This window comes from Lissotriton helveticus, chromosome 7 (assembly GCF_964261635.1).
Source record: "Lissotriton helveticus chromosome 7, aLisHel1.1, whole genome shotgun sequence".
Classification (NCBI taxonomy): Eukaryota; Metazoa; Chordata; class Amphibia; order Caudata; family Salamandridae; genus Lissotriton; species Lissotriton helveticus.
In genome coordinates this window covers 631,750,423-631,773,031 of record NC_136068.1, presented here as the reverse complement: position 1 = coordinate 631,773,031, position 22,609 = coordinate 631,750,423, and the positions used below count along the sequence as shown (strand labels likewise).

Sequence of the window (22,609 nt, the reverse complement as noted above, 5' to 3'; positions counted from 1 at the left end):
CTACATCTGGAGCATGTTGCCAAGGTACGGACGCCTGCATCTGCGATGTGGCTCGCAGTTCTGAATGCCACATATGGGGTATTGTGTCATTTTCCAGATGCCACACCCGGAGCATGTTGCCCAGGTTCCCATACCTGTATTTGGTATATTGCTTCCAGTTCTGAATGCCACACACGAGTTATTGTGCCCTTTTCGAATGCCACACCTGCAGTCTATTGTCAATGCCTGCAGGCCCGCATCTATCAAGATTGTTTTTTCAGTAGTGAATGCCACATCTGGGGTACTGTGTGCCTTTCAGATGCCACGCCTGGGGCATGGTGCCCAGGTGTGGATGCCCGCATCAGGGATGTTGTATCCAACTCTGAACACCACATTTGTGGCACTGTTTATTTTTCCAAATGACGCCCCTGCAGTATAATGTTCATCGCTGAAGTCTCGTGCACTCCTTGCCCCATCCACGTCGCTGCAGGAAGTTTCCTCTTGCAACACGTGAAAGAGAGGGGCCGGATGAGGCAAGGGAGGGAAGCGAGAAAAGCAGAAACCAACACAGGGTGTCGGCTGAGCTCACAGACTGGAAAGTCAACCTGGGCGACCTACCTCGGGAGAGCAGACGCTGGGATCGGATATGCTGGAGGACCCCCTGGAGCTGGGGAAGCAGGGACCCTGCAAAGGTAACATCCAGGGGCGCGCGAGGGAGCTCGAGGGGCGCGCGAGGGAGCTCGGGGCGGACACCGATTGGTGCAGGGGGACGTCACGCACCGCAAGGGCAGGTGACGCAAATGGTTCTTTCCTGCGCTGGACACTAAGGGACCAGGGTAGAGGTGCTGGAGACCAGGGTTCGAGCCTCGGGGTCGCGTCCACATCCTGTGAATCTGGGGAAATCACTTAATCTCTCCGTGCCTGAATGTGTAAGGTTAATACGGTGCTCATGTAAAGCGCTCCAATACCAGTTGGGTCGAGTTCGCGCTATATAAATATGCACACAAAAAAGGCACATGGGGGCAGGGAGGTTAGTGGTCCTTAGAGCCGAGGCTGAGGGAGGCGTCGTTGGTTTAAGCGCGTAAACAAGTGGAAACTTGAGACGGCCCGGTCAAAGCTCGGCTCCACGGCCGACGCGCCGTGTGGCTGTGGCAAGGCGTATTTGCCGGTCCTCCGTCCAGCCCAACAGAGCTGCTCAGTGATAGTCCCCGTGGGTGATAAACTTCACAGAAAAACAGAAGTGCCCACCGTTGCCATAGCTACCGATTCTTTGTGATGTGATTGATGTTGTAACCCAAACAAATGATGACCTGATTGTTATTTTTTGAATGATACTTTTTTAAATGAAAGAACATACTTAAAATTAGTTGCTTTCCCTAGCTCTTTCTCGTGACACCCTATTAAAACGAACTTTTCTCACCGGATTGCCGTCTGTAAACGTAATCGGTAATGGGTGATGTCTTACCTACAGACATGGGGAATAATGTTTGTTTTTGTGTTAACAATCTGCATTGCCATATTTTCCACGTGCAAGTGTCTGATTTATTAGACAGCGGATCAATGTATGAAAGGTATCTCTCAAAAGGAAAGCGTTTTAAGTTGTGTTGGCCACATCTGGACTCACATGTCCTGGTCTGGGGCCACTTCTGGACTAAAATGTCAATGTCTGAAGGGAGTGTTTTTTCCCACTTTACTGCCCACTTGTGGAGTTTTGTATTCTGGTCTCCGTGCCACGTCTGGAACATTGTGCCTCGTTCTGCAGGCTGCATTCAGAGTACTGTGTCCGGTTCTAGAGCCCAAATCCAGAGGCTTGTGGCAGGTTTTGAAGGTCGAATTTGGAAATTGTTTCTTATTCTAACTGCCAACTCTGGAGAGGTGTGTTATGTTTCGGAGGCAGCATTTTGATATTTCTCTAGATCTGTTTATTTATTTATTTGGCAGTTTTACACAGAGCAAACAAGACGCAATGGTCCCCACAGCGCTTTGTTATGTTTTGTTGAGTTTGGTTACACTGCACATGCAGGTTACATTCAAGCAAGACTTGTGTTGGTCTGATACTCCGAGGCCATGGGACCAGTGACGGAATATCGGACACACAAATATCGTGTGGACAGAATATTGTGTCAAAAATATCGTGACAAGAATACTGAGAAGGTATGTGCAAATAGGTAAGTATACATTTACTATTCTTATCACCAGATCTACGTACCTTGAAGATCTATATATCGTGAAGGTACATATATTTGGAGTTATATATTTAGAAAAACTTTACTTACCCTTAGAAAATGACCTACACAATATTCTTGATATTTTTGAAACGTTATTCCGTCCCACAATATTTGTGTTTCCGATATTTTGTTCTGATACAGAGGCCATGTTAGTACAAGCAATTACTTTACAGAAGAAGAAATAAAGTACAGACAGCTAATTCAGAAATGTAAATCATTATTAAAGATGAGAAGACTAACTTCTATACAGAAAAAAATTAAATGACAAAAAGTTCACCCAGAGAGCATTTTAGGACCGTACAGGAGCTCTCTTTGTCCATCCTCTAGTAACATTTTGATGCCCAGTCAATTACTCTGCAATTACTTTGCCAATTTAAAAAAAAATAAGGTTGAGATAGTATATAGGATTTAGATGCCGCTACAAACACGATTACCCCCTATGTAGAGAAGGATCTCCTGGAGCCAAATCATCCGAAGTTCCTCAATTTCCCATCTCTCATTACTGAGTGTCAGATCTAATAAAGCAGACTAAATCATGCGCTCCATCGGACCCTTGTCTGCCTAAAATTCTTCAGGAGATTGTAGGCACAGTGACTCTGCCGCTTACTATGCTATTAAATATGATTATCAACTCAGGCATCTTCCCCTTAGATTGGAAAAAGCTTCTATAGCTAAGAAAAGCCCCTGCTGGACCCAAAAGTAGAAAAGAGCTATCATCCCATCTCATGGCTCCCCTTACCTGCAAAAATGTTAGAGAAAAAAGCGGAACGTTGCTCTTTTGGAATATATAGATCAGAACGAGTTGCTGGGTGGACCCCAGTTTGGCTTCTGTAAGGCTCACAGTACAGAGACAGCATTAGTAGTAGCCACAGAGGAGATACATAACATTGTGGACAATGGAGGTAAGGCTGCAGTGGTCCTACTAGACCTATCCGCAGCCTTTGACACAGTGAGCCACTCTGCCCTGAAGCAAAGCCTAGCGGGTATAGGCATTGGCGGGACAGCATATGATCTCTTGTGCTCCTTCCTTACAGGAAGACAGCAATTGGTCTTGTTTGTAGATTTCCTCTCCAATCCTTTCTCCTTGCCTTGTGGTGTCCCGCAAGGGTCATCACTCAGCCCAAATCTATTTAATATTTAAATGGCTCCCCTTGAAAATCTTTTAAGATTTTTTGGCTTCTCAACCATCTCCTATGTCGATGTCACACAAATAGTAGTGTCTTTCACTAGCAGCATCGAGGAGGTGGCGCATCAGTTTAATAACAGTATGCGAGCTGTGGTTAGCTGGCTGAGCTGTCACTGGCTCAAATTGAACTCGGAATAAACTGAGGTGATCCTCTTCAGCAGGTACTCCTCTTTCTGGAGCAAATCCTGGTTGCCTCAGTACTTGGGTCTTCTTCCTACCCCGGGACCTAAAGTGAGGAACTTTGAGGTCATCTTTGAGTCCAAACTCACCTTCACTGAACAGACTAAAATGCTGATCTCCACCTGTTTTTTCCAGCTCAAAACTTTGAGGAAAATATTGCCCTTTGTTCCACTCGATGTTCGAAAAACAGTCATCATCTCTCCGGTTTTATATTTGGGCATGCAGCAAGATTCTCTTAAGAAATTGCAAAAAGTGCAGAATGCTGCTGCACAGCTCGGATCACTGACATAATATAGAATGACAAAATACAGACTTACCAAAATATAGTCACCAAAATATAGAATGCCAAAATATCGAATTTCTATCTACAAACAGGTAAGTACAAAAATATCGAATCCAAAATATAGTCTGTAAAAAATATAGTCAGTCAAAATATCGATTTTTTTAAAATGTCTTAAAAGTAATTTAAAAGTAATGAAATAATAAATATAATTAACTAAAACATACTTAAAAATACTCAAATAACCTTAAAATTAAGATATAATTAATTTAAGTTATTAATAAAAAATGTACAATATTTTACAGTAGGATAGCAGAAGGGTAACATTTAATATTACCACTCCAGTGAGTGCAACAGTAGGGAAAGCGTTGGATAGCGTAGGGGTAAAAAATACTATTCCCACTCCAGTGAGTGCAACAGTAGGGAAAGCGTTGGATAGCGTAGGGGTAAAAAATACTATTCCCACTCCAGAGAGTGCAACAGTAGGGAAAGCTTTGGATAGCGTAGGGGTAAAAATTACTATTCCCACTCCAGAGAGTGCAACAGTAGGGAAAGCGTTGGATAGCGTAGGGGTAAAAAATACTATTCCCACTCCAGTGAGTGCAACAGTAGGGAAAGCGTTGGATAGCGTAGGGGTAAAAAATACTATTCCCACTCCAGAGAGTGCAACAGTAGGGAAAGCTTTGGATAGCGTAGGGGTAACAATTACTATTCCCACTCCAGAGAGTGCAACAGTAGGGAAAGCATTGGATAGCGTAGGGGTAAAAAATACTATTCCCACCCCAGTGAGTGCAACAGTAGGGAAAGCGTTGGATAGCGTAGGGGTAAAAAATACTATTCCAGAGAGTGCAACAGTAGGGAAAGCTTTGGATAGCGTAGGGGTAAAAATTATTATTCCCACTCCAGAGAGTGCAACAGTAGGGAAAGCGTTGGATAGCGTAGGGGTAAAAAATACTATTCCCACTCCAGTGAGTGCAACAGTAGGGAAAGCGTTGGATGGCGTAAGGGTAAAAATTACTATTCCCACTCCAGAGAGTGCAACAGTAGGGAAAGCGTTGGATAGCGGGAGGGTAAAAAATACTATTCCCACACCAGAGAGTGCAACAGTAGGGAAAGCGTTGGATAGCGTAGGGGTAAAAAATACTATTCCCACCCCAGTGAGTGCAACAGTAGGGAAAGCGTTGGATAGCGTAGGGGTAAAAAAATACTATTCCCACTCCAGAGAGTGCAACAGTAGGGAAAGCTTTGGATAGCGTAGGGGTAAAAATTATTATTCCCACTCCAGAGAGTGCAACAGTAGGGAAAGCCTTGGATAGCGTAGGGGTAAAAAATACTATTCCCACTCCAGTGAGAGCAACAGTAGGGAAAGCGTTGGATGGCGTAAGGGTAAAAATTACTATTCCCACTCCAGAAAGTGCAACAGTAGGGAAAGCGTTGGATAGCGTAGGGGTAAAAAATACTATTCCCACTCCAGTGAGTGCAACAGTAGGGAAAGCGTTGAATAGCGGGAGGGTAATAAATACTATTCCCACACCAGAGAGTGCAACAGTAGGGAAAGCGTTGGATAGCATAAGGGTAAAAATTACTATTCCCACTCCAGAGAGTGCAACAGTAGGGAAAGCGTTGGATAGCGGGAGGGTAAAAATTGCTATTCCAACTCCAGAGCGTGCAACAGTAGGGAAAGCGTTGGATAGCGTAGGGGTAAAAATTACTATTCCCACTCCAGAGAGTGCAACAGTAGGGAATGCTTTGGATAGCGTAGGGGTAAAAATTACTATTCCCACTCCAGAGAGTGCAACAGTAGGGAAAGCTTTGGATAGCGTAGGGGTAAAAATTACTATTCCCACTCCAGAAAGTGCAACAGTAGGGAAAGCGTTGGATAGCGTAGGGGTAAAAAATACTATTCCCACTCCAGTGAGTGCAACAGTAGGGAAAGCGTTGGATGGCGTAAGGGTAAACATTACTATTCCCACTCCAGGGAGTGCAACAGTAGGGAAAGCGTTGGATAGCGGGAGGGTAAAAAATACTATTCCCACTCCAGAGAGTGCAACAGTAGGGAAAGCGTTGGATAGCATAAGGGTAAAAATTACTATTCCCACTCCAGAGAGTGCAACAGTAGGGAAAGCGTTGGATAGCGGGAGGGTAAAAATTACTATTCCAACTCCAGAGCGTGCAACAGTAGGGAAAGCGTTGGATAGCGTAGGGGTAAAAATTACTATTCCCACTCCAGAGAGTGCAACAATAGGGAAAGTGTTGGATATTGGAAGGGTAAAAATTATTATTTCCACTCCTGAGAGTACAACAGTAGGGAAAGCATTGGATAGCGTAGGGGTAAAAATTACTATTCCCACTCCAGAGACTGCAACAGTAGGGAAAGCGTTGGATAGCGTAGGGGTAAAAAATTACTATTCTCACTCCAGAGAGTGCAACAGTAGGGAAAGCGTTGGATAGCGTAGGGGTAAAAAATACTATTCCCACTCCAAAGAGTGCAACAGTAGGGAAAGCGTTGGATAGCGGGAGGGTGAAAATTACTATTCCCACTCCAGTGAGTTTAACAGTAGGGAAAGTAATGATTTAATATATTATTAAAATAAATGAAATATCAATACCAATAAAACATTAATTGAAATTAATAACCAATTTAATATTATGTAATAATTAATTAGAAATACAACTACATATTAGTTATAAAAAATTAATAACCTATTCATAATTATTTAACAACAAATTAATTTTCAATAACAAAAACTAATTAATAATAAACATTAATACCAATTAATATTTAACAGTAAATTAATTATCAATACACAAAAGTATGTTTAATATGTAATTAATTACAATTACATTACTTCCCACCCTATTCCCCTATAAACCCACATCCCACTACAGAAAATACATTAATACAATTATCAAAATTATCAAATATTTAATTAATACAAAATAATTACCAATTAATAATTTTTTTTGCCAATTAATAGAAATTAATTACCAATTAAAAATTAATTAACAATACATTTAAAATCAATACCAATAAATGGAAAAAATGATTTACTTAATTACAATTAAATTACTTCCCACCTTATTCCCCTATAAACCCACAAACCGCTACAGAAAATAAATTTAGAAAATTAACATAATTAACAATTAATCAATGAATACAAATGAATTGGCAATTAATAAAAATTAATTACCAATTAAAAAATAACAATAAAGTCAAAATGAATACCAATTAATAAATACAAATATTTAATTAATTAGAATTAAATTACTTCCCACCCTATTCTCCTATAAACTCACAACCCGCTACAGAACTAGAAAGCAACATTTAATTAAAAATTAATAATAATTGCTAAAAAGTAATATTTAATTTAATATAATTAAATTACTTCCCACGCTATTCCCCTATAAACCCCCAACAGAATTAAATTACGCAAAAATTAAATAACATAAAATTCATTACTTAAAATACATTAAACATACATTACAAAAAATAATATACACTTTTCACACATATACTAACATACACAACACATTGAAAAAAATTGATATTATTAAAAAATCGATATATTTAATGCCTATATTGTATACTTCGATATTTTGACTTATATATTTTGAAAATCGATATTACTTACCTTAAATTCGATATTTTTAACCACTATATTGTGTCCATTCGAAATTTTGTCCATTCTATATTTTTACTTCGATATTATGTCCATTCTATATTTTGGAATCGATATCATGACTGTTTACCACACAGCTCATCAAAAACATCAGGAAACGTGATCCATTCTAAAAGACTCTGGAGGAGCTTTATTGGTGCCGATAAACGAGAGTGGCTTTCAAAGCGCCGTGTACAGCGCACAAAACACTCCATCTTACTGGCCCTCATTACCTTGAGAACAAATTCTCCTGGTACTCCTCCAGAAGATGTCTACCGTCGGCAACTTCACAAACAGAGACGGTTCCCAGAATCCATATGGCCTTGTGGTGTGGCAGAAGCTTTGTATATTCCACCTGCAAGCTTCGGAATCAGCTGCCTTGGCACCTCAGATGCCAGTTGAATTTGATGATGTTCAGAAAGCATCTCAAAACGTGGCTTTTCCCACCCTCTATGTAGTTTTGGGTTCTCATTTTTCACTTGCAGCGTTTCTCTCCTTTTGTAGACGCTAGCGCCAAGACGCCGTCAGGCATGTGCCGTGCTTTATAAATATCAAATACACCACCTAATTTGTGGCCCTACTCTGCCCGAGGGTTGGCAGTGTATAGACATATAGAGGGTCAATTAGATCTTGGTGGATGCAGGCGACTCACCAGAAATTGCCGGATGCATGTCTGCCATATTAAGAGGGTATTGTGCCACGTTCTTAATGGAATATCTCCAAGACTGGCTTCAGCTCTAGGGGCGGTGCCAGGAGGACCGGCTGTCAAAATATCAAAGTTAGTAATATCGACCTGCACAGAATTCGACTGCAGACTTTCAACTACCAGCATATCATCAGGGTAAGCACAGATAGTGAAGTAAAGATTCTTCACTCAACATCTATTATATACGTTGGTAGTCCGTATTGTGGAGTCGACATAGGCTCAGCTCAATATCTAAAAAAAATACTCAATAGTGTGTTACCACACATCTAGGAGGGTGGGGGGGAGGGGTAATCTGCCCTGCCTTTGCATTCAAAGTTAGTTGAGCTTGAGTTGAGTCAGTCACTCCTCCCAGATTAGCTCCTGGGGCTGGAAATGAAATGAACCAACTAATTCACGCGGATGAGAAGAAAGGCAATGGACACGAATGCTCACATCATGTATATATTGATTTTTATTTCCTTTGTGAATTTCGGAGCTGATATTACTTTATGGATCCCTGCAGCAGTGCGTCAATGGACTGCAAAATACAGAAGTGTGGAATATACTGGCTTACTCCTACACAGCGGTCAATTTGTAAAGAAAATAAGTGCTAGGTCTCTTGTCAGGAGGCAGCTTGCACCAGCCCATTTCTCCTGTTAGCGCAGCCTACAACAGCACCAACTACTAGCCATGAAAGTGGGGAGCAGATGTGGTGTAATGGCCAGAGCTGCAGACTTCAGCGCTGGGTAACCAGGTTCGAGTCTCTGCGTTGGCTCAACATCCTGTGATTCTGGGCAAATCACTTAATCTCCCCGTAAATTAATGTGTCCATAGCTGGTGCTCATGAAAAGCGCCAGTGCTGAGCACCAGAAACCAGTGTCTCAAATTAAGCACTGCTTCTACAAGTACTGTCCATTGATCAGCCAAAATAACTCATGGGGAGAATACTTCTGCACAGATGTATGTGGAGCCTTAAGGTGACAGGCTACAGCCCTAATAAAACAGCCAAAGTATATGTGCCAGATGCAGCAGTGGCTTTTGTACAACCTTCAGGTGATGTAGTAAGTAGATTGGAGATAGATAGATGTGTGGGTTAATGCGCCCTTGTCCAGGATATGGTTAAGTCACATGTTCTTGTACTGTTGAGATACCTCAGGGAGTCAGTCGGTCTGTCTGCAGCACAGATGTGTGTGTGTTACCTGTAAGTCACATGTTCCTACCATGGTCATATAGCTTTGGGTACTAATCTACCCTCCACATTGATCTATGTGTAACCTGCACCTTACTGGCCCCAATCTGGTAAACAGGTTGAGTGGACTAGAGCACCATCTGTGACCCTCTTTCTGTAACTAGCAAGAACATTTTAGACAAAATATAGAAGACCAACACTTATTGAATGGTAAGTGCGTACAGAGAAAGTATAATTTTTACCATTCCTAACTCCACATCTACATACCTTGAGGGTATAATAATAATAATTCATATTTGCAAAAGGTGCTGGTGGACATCGAAGAGACTAAGGGCCAGATGTAGGAGCCATTTACCGACCGGTAATGGCCGATTTCGGCTGTTACCGACCGGTAAATGGGTTTTCGGTATGTAGGGGGCTTCATTTACCGATTCGGTAAATTTACCGAATCTGTAAATTTACCGAATCTGTAAATTTACCGAATCGGTAATTTTACCGATTCGGTAACTTCGGTATGTAGGTGGGACTCTTCAGAGTCCCTATGGCCTTACAGATTCGGTATTTTACCACCCAATCCAATTGGGTGGTAAAATACCGAATCCAGGTGTGCATGCACATGTGTGCATGCACACCTGTGTCATGTGACAGACAGACGTGCCCTTAGGGCATATCTGTCTGCCACATGGCAAACATGCCCATCTTTGGGATGCCAGAGGGTGTCAAAGTGACACCCCCCGGCACCCTTGCTAAAATCGGTATTTACCGATTCTGTAATTACAGAATCGGTATTGCCCATTGATTCCTATGGGCTTCAAGGCCCATAGGAATCAATGGGCAATACCGATTCGGTATTTACAGAATCGGTAAATACCGAATCTTAAAGATTCGATATTTACAGATTCTATAATACCTACATCTCCCCCCTTCATATTTACCAACTCTTAAATACCGATTCGGTAAAATTCGGTATTTAAGAGTCGGTAAATATGAATTACCTACATCTGGCCCAAAGTGAGCTATTGCCCAGAGTCACATGATGCTGAGCAGAGTTTAGCTGCCACCGGGGATAAAACCGTGAACTCGTGCTCTGGAGTGAGCCACTCTGGCTGCTGTGCCACACCTCTCCCATACATCATCAAGGTATATACATGTGGGTATAGATAATGTATACTTAAACCTTTTGATATTTTGGATTCAATATGTTGTGCTTGATATTTGTATACCTCGATATTCTAGCTTCGATATTTAGGGGGCAAACCGTAAATTATATATTCTGAATACCAGTGAGATTAAACACCGACCATAGAGATCTGCACAGGGCACAGGTTCCAACCCACGCAAAATAGCGCAATGGGTTAAGCGCAAGCTGCAGATTTTGTGTGCTATTTCGGACAGTTCACTTCAACCATATATCCTTCCAAAGTTAATACAATTAGAAGTGTTGAGTCAGGAAATGGCATTATCTATTACTATAAACACAAGAGGCAGTTCAGTTTGTGGTGTGCACTATGTCAATTGTTAATGGTGGTGATAGCACTGCCATGAGAAACTAAACAGGACATCCATGTCTGACTGTATATCTCAGTGCCTAGAGATCCGGCAATGTTTTGTTTGCGTCACCTTATCCCTCAAAGCGTCGTCATGCACCAGAATAGGACATTTTTCAAAACACCTTGCTAACTCGTAGATTAGGAGGGTGGGCAATAAAGAGAAGAGTCTCTGACGTGACCAAGTGCATTCTGGGATTTGGAGTCCTGTCACATTTTCAAACAGGGCAGTGAGGTTATGTGTCCTATATTCCATTATTATTAAAAGTATTCATGTAGTGCAAAGTGTTATCTAGACCAGCGTTCTGGTGCTTAGCTATCAGAGACCAGTCCAGACATGTGCAAAGACCTAGATATTATATAGACAAGTTTTTCAGGGCTTTCCTAAAACCATAGAGGTTACTAATGGAGTGGAGCGAGATTGGTAGGCCGTTCCAAAGACTGGCCGCCTGCATAGAAAATGCTTTGCCACCAGTCTGAGTTTTTTTTAAATTTGGGAACCTTCAGTAGATTAGCATTAGCTGGACATACAGATCTAGGCAGAATGAAGCGTTGTTGTTTCTGTCGAAATGGATGAGGCCCAAGGTGATGAAAAACTCTGTACACTATGCATGGCGATTTCAACTATATTCTCTTGGCTACAGGGAGCCAATGAAGAGAATCCAGAGCAGCTTAGGTAGAGGAGTGAAATGGCAAAGAGAGCGCAGCCTGTATACTAGGCAGGCACTGATTAAGGTAGCCCGGTGCACTTAGAAACAAGGCAATGCCATAGTCCAATCTGCTCAACAAGATGCTTTGGACCACAAGAAGGCAGGAACGGGCTGGCAATAAAGGTAATATTTCCCGAAGCGCCCTTATTAGACCAAAGCAGATGGAGAAAAGTCTATTAACAAGACTAGAGAGAGATAAAGCATTATCCATATTGCGTCCTACATTTTGAACTGTTGTTGCAGTAATGGGAAATGAGTACTTCTCTGGTGACCAAAAATCCCCTACCAAAGAATGCCTAAAGGACCCAGAAGAAAACTCATAACCTCGGTCTTATCCCCGTCAAATTTAAGAGAGTTAACTCTGAGCCACTGTGAGATATCGAGCACGCAATCATAAAAAATAGGTCATTAGGGAGCAAGAGATGCAGTCCAGCGTAAGTTCAGCATAAGTATTAATTGTGTTTCATCTGCATAGTTCACAAACTTTATGTCATGTGATCTGAATAATTTGGCCAGTGGTCTTAGATACTCATTAAAAAATGTAGGGCTTAAAGAAGAACGCCATAGGACACCCTGCTCAGCTGCTCTTAAGGAGGAGTGAAAAGGGGGTAGATGTAAATGTAAATGTAAATGTGCTGGACTTGTAAAGCGCACAGCTGCCCGTAAGCGTCCCGGCGCTTGCTTAGGGAACCCGTCCTGGTATTCCCCTGTGAGAAACCCCGGCAGGGTGTCCACAAGGTGAAAGCCAGGCATCCCGCCGCGAGGGGCCATAGTGGAGATTAAGCAGGCTATTGCCCAGAGTCGCAGAGTGTGACCCCGTGAGTTGAGTAGGCACCAGAGCGAGAATTGTCGAGTCCGTGGAATTTATTTGAGCCCGAGACCCGCCGAGGCGGGGAATCGAACCCTGGTCCACGGTCGATCTCAGCTTCCGGGTCTGCCGCCTCTAACCACTGAGCCACGCTTCTCCACTGATAGATGGATTACTTGTGCCCTTCTTTCCAAAAATGATGCCAGCAACTGCAGAGCGCTTCCCTTGACCCCTATCTCAGGCAGCCTCGCAATCAGGATGTCATCATTGGCAGTGTCAAATGCAGCAGACAGGTCACGTAGTATTAAGATTACCTGATGACACTTATTCGCCACTATACGCAGATCATCCATTGCAGTAACCGTAGCCCCATCCTTTTCGCGGAGGAGACTGAACCCAAACTGGGACTTATCTAATAAAGTATGTACTTCCAGAAATCCTCAAAGTCTTATATTTGCAAAAAGGGAATGGGCCATTAGTTACTGAGCACCATTGACAGATCTGCAGAGGGCTTTTTTTAAAAAGAGGAAGCGCTGATGCCTTTTTCCACTCTGGGAGCACAGTGGCTGTCTCCAGAGACAAATTACATATGGCTGCTAGAGGTGGAGCAAGATGGTCAGATAGCAGTTTCCATACTCTGGGAGGTAGTGAGTCAAATGGTGAACCAGATGTAATAGAACTAGCAATGTTAAGAAGCTCGCAGACGGATACTTGACCTAGGACATCTAAGGACACTGGAAACCAAACCGGTATCCAATGCTAAGAGAGGAGCTGACCTTAAATATGACATATTGCATGTGTCATATTAAGGTTGCAAGATTATCTTTGATCCTAGACTTAAAATTGGCTGAAAAATCATCACAAAGCAATTGAGTAGGAGTACCCTGATGCAGCACACAAGAAGGATTAGACAGAGTGTGTGTGATGGAAAAGATGTTCCTAGTCGGATTAGATGATGACAGAATTAAGGCGTGGCCACCTGTTGCCAGTGGTTAATTTGTACAAGATTAAGGGCTGCCACATGTTGAGGTTGCTGGATATCAAGGCTGCGTACTCTTAATTCCACCTCTTGCCTCTTTCATCCATCAGACACGCCTTACAGTAGTGGCTCCTCTATAAGGGTGGAGGAGCGTAGCTCCACTGCGGAGAGCCAGCAAATTCAAGCATGAAAAATAAAATGATAATAAAAAATCTTTATTATGATTTTATTTTTTGTTCTGCAGGTTTCCAATCAAGCCGACTGAGCGTCTGAGCCAGTCTTAGGGCGGGACGGGGCCATTCCGACTGACAGCAGCAGGGGGGAAAAGTGGTGGGCACTGCAAGTGCGAATGTCGGTTTGGCTGGCTGTCTTAGGATAGCCAAACCGGCATGCGCACTTGGATTTCTCCAACCCAAGCTGTGTTGCACAGCCGGGTGGAGAACAGGCACAGGCTCCCAGTCCCTGGGTGAGCACAAACCCAGCCCACTCAGACCAATCCTGGCGCTTCTCTCATGCTGGGTAATAGTATTACCAGCATGAGCGCAGCACCTGGATTCGCATAGAGGAGTCTTGGAGCCTGACTGCGCAACCCCATGGACTGCCAGGAAAGTAGGAGAAGAGCATCATGGCGGCGACCAACAGCAGGTGAGTAATATTTTGTTTTTATTCTCCCCCTCTCTGCCCCATAATCATAATCGTTCAGAGCAATACCGTACAGAGTCATTGCCAGACCTGACTTCCAATTTAAAGACACATTAAATTATTTCTCATCTGAAGTATATCGAGACTGACAATACAGAACTAGAACCCCGTCAACATTTCAATTTGAATTTTCATAGAAATACCTCAGAAAAGTACACATAAACGTACGGCTCAGAGGATTGTGATTATCATTTCACAGAAAATCATTTTTTTCACTATTGTATGTTTGTAGAGTTGTATGTATGGTTGTGAATTAGAGGACATGGTAAATTATTTTATTATTTCTAATCCTGTTTTCATTGAAACCTGTGTTAAAAACAATGATGGTATACTGTCCAGGTAAATAATAATACTATTTTACAAAAGACAGATGACACATAAAAAAATAGATTTTTGCATAGAAGAATAAAACATTGAAATTATAATCACAATCCTCTTGGCTGTACATGTTAATGTGTATTTGTGTGCGATATTGCCATTAAAATGAAAACTGAAAGGTTGACTGGGGTTTTAATTTCTACTGAGAGTTTTTCCCTGCTCCAGTAACCTCACTGAAGCAGGAGGTCCTGTGTTATGAAAGTAAAAAATGCCTCCGACCGCACCACAGAATTACAGATCCAATCTTTCTGCTAAATTACGTTTTTCAGTAACACGTTTCATGTTCTGAAAATATGCATGCATTCTCTTTGAAAACGGCTTAAAGCATACATGCCAACATTTCAGAAGAGCAAAGAGGGAGATTTTTTTTTAAAATCGGGAGAATGGGGCTTCAAATTGGGTTACTGGCGTGTATGGGCTTTGGAAGTGTGCTGCTGCAGGATTGGACATTTGAAACACAAATGTACGTTTTTTTTCTTACCTTTTACAAGCATGGAGCGCAATGGCAGGCTGAGAGGGTGATGCAAGTGTTGTCCCCCCCTCCCCCCCCCCGCCCCTGTGTGACACCCCAGCCGAAAACAGCTTCCTGTGCACACACACGCCCCCCCCCTTACTTCACAGGTCTTCAAAAGACAATTGCCTTGTTAATGACCCTTTGTTGTTTTTTCACCCCATCGAGAGCCCCTCCATGGCCACTTTGACTATTGCTGGAAAAATTAGCACTTCACACAATACTAAGCCCTGTCAACAAACCCCGAGGAATCGGGTTTTTGCTTGCAGGAATCGGGAGGCGGGAGACTAGCCTTCAAATCGGTAGTCTCACGCCTGAATCGGGAGGGTTGGCATGTCTGCTTAAAGGCACAACTCCATTTTCAGCCTTTTATCTGAAGATTTCAGCCCAGAATCAAGCACTGGGGCCACGTCACGGATTCCCTGCAATCACCGCATTGCACTTACATGAGAGCAGCGTGGGGATTGGTCTGAGTGGGCATGAAAGACGCCCTGTCCAGACCAAGGAGTCTGTGGGGTTTCTCCAGCCCGGCTACTCAATGCAGCTGGGCTGGAGAATCTATGTGTGAATGTGTGTTTTAGACAGCCTGCACATGGCACTCCTCCCCCAAACCCTCTCACCCTGCAGCTGACTCAAGCCGGAGAAAACCCTCCCAAAAAACATGACATTGATTTATTTTTCATTTACTGGCTCTGAGCCAAGCAGTAGGGCGACGCTCCTCCGCCATTGCGCAGAAGCCGCCACTAGGGAGCATTCCTCACGCAAGCAGCGTCGGATTGGTAACGCGAGCATTGCCCGAGGGGCCGGTGTCCGAGGGCTGCTGTGGGCCTCTTTTTTTAGCAGTCTGGGAGGCCATTTTGGCGCTGTCTCTATTGTTCGAATACAGCCAGCGACCCAGTGGGTGTCTGAATGGCCTTTCTAGAGGCGGATGGGCGCTCATTACCTCCGTTTAGCAAGAGGTGTCACTCCCTTTGTCTCGCTGGGCCGGCCCATTAATGTGTGCACATACTGAGTGGTGGCAGGGGGCCTGAGTAGAAGTGGCCTCACTTGTTTCACCACTGTAAACTAACACATTCATTTTTTTTACCCCCTCCTAATTTTTTTTTATTAGATTACGCCAAAGCAGTGATTTGAGGAGTGATTATGCAAATGTGGTCCTCTTTTTTTTTTTTTTGCGTGCCCGGGCCGATTTTCAATCCCAATCCAACCCTGCATGCAAGGGAAGTATGTTCCAATTTCAGGTTGTAAATTACTTCTCCTTGTGTGTTCCTGCATTCTTACAGTGCTCATAATTGCTTGCAAAGCAGAGGAATTCGATGTTAATGCTTCTCAGGGCCGTGGGCGTATTTTACAGTAATGTGTAACTTCAAAGGTTTAATAGGAAGGATAAGGAGCTGGTATTGCTGTTAGATCAGTTGCATGTATTGTCCTGTCACATCAGGTATGCACAAACAATCCTTCACTTTTCATGTATAGATTGGCGCCAAAAGACGTGGGATAATTTGGCAAAGCAGGTAACAAGCAAGTATGAAAAAACAGCAAGACAAAGGTTGAAAGACAGACAATTAATTGGACTCATTCCCACTTGGAAGAAGTCTAAAGCAGTTTCTTAAGGCCGTCATTACTCATAATCATTCACTATTCAAATACAAAGTGTATTTTTTTTCTCTCTGCCTGCCTGAATTGTTTTGCTGTCATTACGTTAAGAGGCTGGCTGTGTCTGCCTGCTCTTTTGTAGGCTTCTGCAGCATCGTGCATCCCTTAGGGCTTTTCGGCATTGACCCACTTGTATTTTAGCCCCCGCACTTAAAGGTGAGCGCTATTTCAAATCAGGGCTCGAGTTAGGGCACCACGCGGGTGGACGGCGTCCCCCCACTTATTTTACCGGGAGCTCGATAACAAACTACTGCCAGAGTCTTAATGTGTGTGCTGTAGTGACACCTCCTTTGAGCTGTAAAAGACAGTACACATGAAGTGTCTCAGCTGTATGTCACGCACTCGCTTCTCTGATGCAATCGCATCTAAGGGGAGAACGAGGGGAGGCAATGAGTCTGATGGTGCAAGCCACCTTTCGTGATGTCACTTCCAGTCGTGACGTCAGCATCCCCCACTTCTTTTTTCAGGACTTGTGCCCTGTTACAAATACATAAAGTCTTTGCCACGGAAGAGTGCCTATAAGGCAAGGTCCTTGAGAAGCCAATGCGGCGGCGCCTGAGGGGTGGGGCTTATATTGACACAGACTAACAGACAGTATTGGTGAAGCACAGAGGCAGCATGCTTCGTGCACCTGGCCCCAAGTGCGCTTGTCAGGGTGGACGGCTGCCTTTCTCCGGCCAGCCCATCATGCACATTAGAGGCGTCTCCACTTGCGCATTAGTGAGCCGGGGGTGACTCAAAGTCGCAGCCCGCAGCCTCATTAATGAACGGTGAGGCCGCCTGCTCAAGCCAATCCTGGCGCTGCTGTAACTCAGAGAGAAATGCGATGGTTTGATCAGGGGCTTCCTGGCAGTGTGTGCTCTTCGGCGTCAAGTGAGGCAGTGCGGGATAGAAGTAGAGGCTGTCTCTCTATCTCGTCTCTCCCCCATTTTGGTGTGACAAGGTTAAGACTGAGCTGAGTCAGCATGGCTGCCTTAAGTTTAATGGGACACAGGTAAGTAAAAATACATTTAACTACAAATTAGTGCGTTTGTCATTGGTGACCGTTGATTCATGCTGCTATAAGTTTCTTTTTATTACCGCACAGTTGTTGGAGTGAGTCGGTGTGGCAGGCTGGCATCCAGGGGCTGCCTTCCACAGTATGGAGTCCCTGTAAATTAAACACGTAGATGGTGGATACAATAAATATGTTGCTTGAGAAGAGTTGCGAGAACTTGGAAAATAGGTCGCGACTAAAACAATGTACGACCAGAGTCTACTCGGAACGCTTTTTTCTGCTGCTTTTTGGACCAATAGCAATAGGGGCAGTGGTGGCTGGTATAGATTGGGGGTGGCGGGGGCGTGGTGTGGGAGAGAGAGGGTTGCAAAAAAGATTGAAAAAAAAACATACTTCTTCGCCACGTCCCTCCTCCGTCGTCGCTGCGTCTCTCCTCCGTCTTCTTGCCACATCTCTCTCAACCAGGAACAAGAAGCACATCCAGGCTCCCCTGACCAATCACAGTGTTGCAATGCAGCGTTGTGCTTGGTCTGAGTGTCGTGGTTCGGCACTCAGCCAGGGGCTGGGGCCTGGGCATGTTCTCCACCCAGGCTGTAATGCAGCCTGTGTGGAGAACATGCAAAGTACGCATGACTGTTTGGCAGGCCTGAGAGGGCTGTCCAATCTGTCATGGAACACTTACACTGTGGCCAACACTCTTCCCCCCTGTTCTGACAGCAGGGCAGCCTCGCCCTGCCCCGCAAACACGCTGCCCGCTGCAGAAACAAATACAATTATAATAACAACGTGTTATTATCATGCTATTTTTCCTTTATTTTCACTGCTGAAAGCAGTGGGGCGACGCTCCCTCCAAACTCACACCCACACATTTCTCACAGTGTGAGGGAGGGGGCTGGGCCTATGAGAGCGCATAACCGGGAGACCGCCAACCGGTTATGCATGACTTTCTGGCCATCACGGCCCGATGTAACTTTGACTTACATTGAAGGGGATGGGGCTTTAAGTCATCTTGAAGGGAAACTGGACATTGAGAAGTGATGGCTACTTCTACCCAGGCCTAAAAACACAACAAATCTCCCATAACACCACCTTCCACAGATTGCCCGGCGATGCTGTGAAACCTGTAATGCATTTCGATCATGCCCATAGTGTTGAACCTTCACACATGTGCTGGAAATCCACCTCATTTGCTTCTGATTGTGATATTTGCTCGGCAAGCCAATGTTCTGCAGGCGAAAGGTTCAGGACTGGAAACGCAGTCTGCGATAACCTGGACCTAGGTGGTCACCGTACGACTACAGCACAATGTAATGATTTTCGAAAGCTCCACCCTCTTCCTCATTCCTCCTCCGTGTCAAATCAGGCTGGAGTTTATCTTATTACAGCAGTCTGCGATTTGGAGGCTGCATTTCTTGACTCAATACCTTTAATTGTGATTGGCAAGTGAAGACTCCTTGAAACATGTAGTTTGGCAGGAAGTAGAGAAAGGCATCCATTCGGGCAATCTTTGGCCAGAATTTTTTTCAAACCTCTAAAAGAGCTTAGGGTGACACAAGAGTGGTATTTGGTGAGGTAAGTGTTGCAGGTCAAATAAGAGCACCATTGAAAGCAAATAAAGACAGAGTCCCAGATGTAAGATATTTTTCATGCAACGCAGTGCAGCAACTAAATCTGCTGTGCTGTGTTGCACAAGGGGAGATGGTGCCTTGCTCGTTGCACAACCACACACACAAAGATCTGGTATAGAATGTGCACTGGAGCATACTTTACTTGTACAAATTCCTATGTCGAGACAAACATATCAGGACCCCAAGCACTGGATGTGAGCTGCGCCTTCAGCACACATCATGAGTGGGTGTTTTGAGAAATGAAAACACGACCCTTTGCTAGCGCCTACTTCAAGGAAGTGTTAGTTTCTGACACAAAGCCCAGTCTGGCCATCCTAGTAGATCTGGCTTTTTGTCAAAACCTATAGGTGCCTGTGGTGAGTTACCCCTGTAAAAGGCCCCTTCCCAGTGCGAAATACCATTTGTGCTGGAATGCCAATATCAATGCTTCCCTTTGCATCACTTTGCAATGCTGCAAAGCCTAAATAATTCTGGTCCAGTGTGTATTGCACGTTTACCAATGTAGTACCAAAAGTTTAATGCATTTGATTTGCACCTGACCAATATTCAGTTGTGGCCGGCATGACTTGCGGGTGGGGGCCGTGAGGGGGTTAATTTCAAAATTAAAACTTACCTTGCCTCGCGTCCCTCCGAGTCCCAGGAAGCAGGCAGCCTTCCTCTCCTACCCTAAGTGAAGTAAAACGCTGCAATGGCAAAGTTGTGATTGGCTGGGACGCCGACCACACAGGTGTCTATGTGGAGGTTGTTTTCTCTATGTAGGCTACATGCAGTCTACATGTAGAAAACAGAGAGTGCGTATGACTGGTTTGGTTGGCCCTGGGGCAGCTCCCACAACAGTGGGCAAGCCACTCCTCCCCTGCCCTGCAGAAGGACCGCCCACGCACCTACTGCCAACCAAACCCTTCTGCTTTCTCGCAGTGCGAGAAGCAGAAACATAAAATGGTATTCATAATATCATTTTATGTTTTTGCTTCTTGCACTGCTAGAAAGCAGTGGGGCAACGCTCCTCCGCCCACATGGAGGAGCCGACCCTGCCAATATTATTATATGCAAGACGAAAATGGCTTCTCCACTTATACGTAGATATGTGGCTATGCAGTTCTCATGATGACCGTGTTGCTTTTTATGGTGAGATTCTTAGAATGGTGGGCCGCTTCATGACATTTAGGAATTTTATACTGCAACAGCACTGTGTGAATTGCTGTTAATTGATCATGTTCTGCATGTGGGGCGTCCACTGCTGGTATTTAGTTTCTGTATCGGTAAGTACTACTTCTCGCTTCTGTCATATTATTATTAATTTTTTAATGAATTTTATTATGCTGATTTTATTTAATTTACAATAAAGTTATTAATTTATTCTGTCAGTAGAAAGTACGCTATGGGTGATGTATCACATAGTACAGGGTCTATGACCACCTCCAGATGGTTTATCAATATGTGTGAACTGGGTTGCAAATTTTGAGAATTGATGACAGCATATTGAAAACCACAGTAACAAGATCACAGAGGTGCTTGAGTGTAATCTTCCCGAGACGTACAGGCGTGTGTTGTGCCCCTGCCTTCAGTAGTGTATTCAATCCTCTAATGGAAATAATTTCCCTCCTTTCTGATTAATCACTCTGCAGCTTTGTCCGTACCTGGGATATCTGTGCTATTCTTCAGAAATCAGTCTCCTTTGTGAATCTGCAGTCTTAATTTAATCCAGTGGAACTGACCATCTTTCAGCCTTCGTGAGTGGTGCAAAGAATGGGTGTGATTAGATGAACTTGCCAGTCCTAGAGCACCTAGGGGTTTTGGTGGATATTTCTGAGGCATAAGCTGCTGCCATTGGCCCCTGTCACACAGATGAAGGGATACTTCATTATGATTGTTCGGTTGGAAGCAGACATTCGTGTGTTGCTGTGTTACCATTAGCGTGGCTTTGCAGCATGGTGGGAGTTGAGTACCCTCACGCCCTGGTCTTCATGACATCAATGCAGAGGACAGTGTGTTTTCTGTCTGAGTAGGATCATCTATAGTGTGGGTGCAGTGGTTTGATGTTGAAGCTCAGAAGATGATGGGGGCCTGTGACCTCTGACCTCTAACCTCTGCTAAGAGTGTGTGTCCTCTGGACACCCTCACCTTGTGTAAAGGGCTTGTCCTCACTGGCATCTACCAGATATAGTTATGTGCCTTCTTTCACCTCAATCCCTGGGACACCTCTTTATTTCCTTTTCCTCCAACCCCAAGGAAGAATGTGTTCTTTCCAACGCCTGACCCGCGCATCTAGATACCCTCTGTAGGTTCTGCGACTTCTGACCTCTAACCACAAATATGACATAGGTTCTCTTTAACCTTTAACACCCTGTGAAATGGCTCTTCTCTTAGACCTCCAATGAAGGTACAAATAAACGGGTGTCCTCTTTGACCTCTAACATAACCTAAGGCCATGTGAACTTTTGACCTTTAACCCCTGGTTTGTTCTATCTGTTGCAGGCCCTCTGACTGAGTAATGATCCAGTGGACACCCAGCCCGTCTGTGCCTGCGATGGACACTGCAGCCCGTGCAGTGCTCACTGTCTACATCACGGTGGAGGTTCTGCTGGCCCTCCTGACCGTGGCCGGCAACCTACTGGTCATCTGGGCTGTGGCCTCAAACCCACGTTTGAAGAGCATAACTAACTACTTCATTGTGTCTTTGGCTGTAGCGGATGTGACTGTGGGCCTGCTGGTCATTCCCTTTGCCATCACCATCAGTGTGGGCTTTCACATGGAATTCCATGGCTGCCTCTTTTTAGCCTGCCTGGTGCTGGTCGTCACGCAGATCTCGGTGTTCAGCCTCCTTGCCATTGCCGTGGACCGATACCTGGCCATTCGCCTCCCGCTCAGGTAATCCACTGGCTGTGGGTTGGGAATGGATGGGGTTAAGGTGGGCTGACTGACTTTAAGGGCCCTATTTACAAAGGTAACTTTACGCTTGAAGAGTTACTCACATGTACATTTACTCTTGCCACAAGGTGTAAGTCTATCCTTTTAACTATTTATCAATTCAGAATGTACGTTTACTCCTGCATGCAAACTTACATGTGTCTATCCCTGAAATCAGGTGTCAGAGGCATCTTAGAAAGAATTTGCGAGTGTAAAGTTACTACTAGTGACTTTTCGCACATAGGCAGTTGTCTACACATATAAAAGATAGGAGAGGCAAAGGCAGATGACTCTCCTATTCATCAAACATAGACTTCCATGTTAAAACATACCTTTTGGCCAAATTTCCACACCCTGGAAACATAAACTGCTTCATCCAACAGGGCAGGTTAATAAG

General features: G+C 44.2%; 1 protein-coding gene across 1 annotated transcript in view; it reads left to right on the top strand.

Moving 5' to 3' along the window:
* Positions 1-526: 526 nt before the first annotated feature.
* The window catches only part of LOC144768866 (adenosine receptor A2b-like), a 45,960-nt gene continuing 23,877 nt past the window's right edge, over positions 527-22,609 (top strand). The window contains exons 1-2 of the mRNA XM_078652873.1: positions 527-671; positions 21,781-22,173. Of these exons, the coding sequence (XP_078508999.1) occupies positions 21,797-22,173 (377 nt within the window). The 5' untranslated portion in view covers positions 527-671; positions 21,781-21,796. The remainder of the gene's footprint in view (positions 672-21,780; positions 22,174-22,609) is intronic.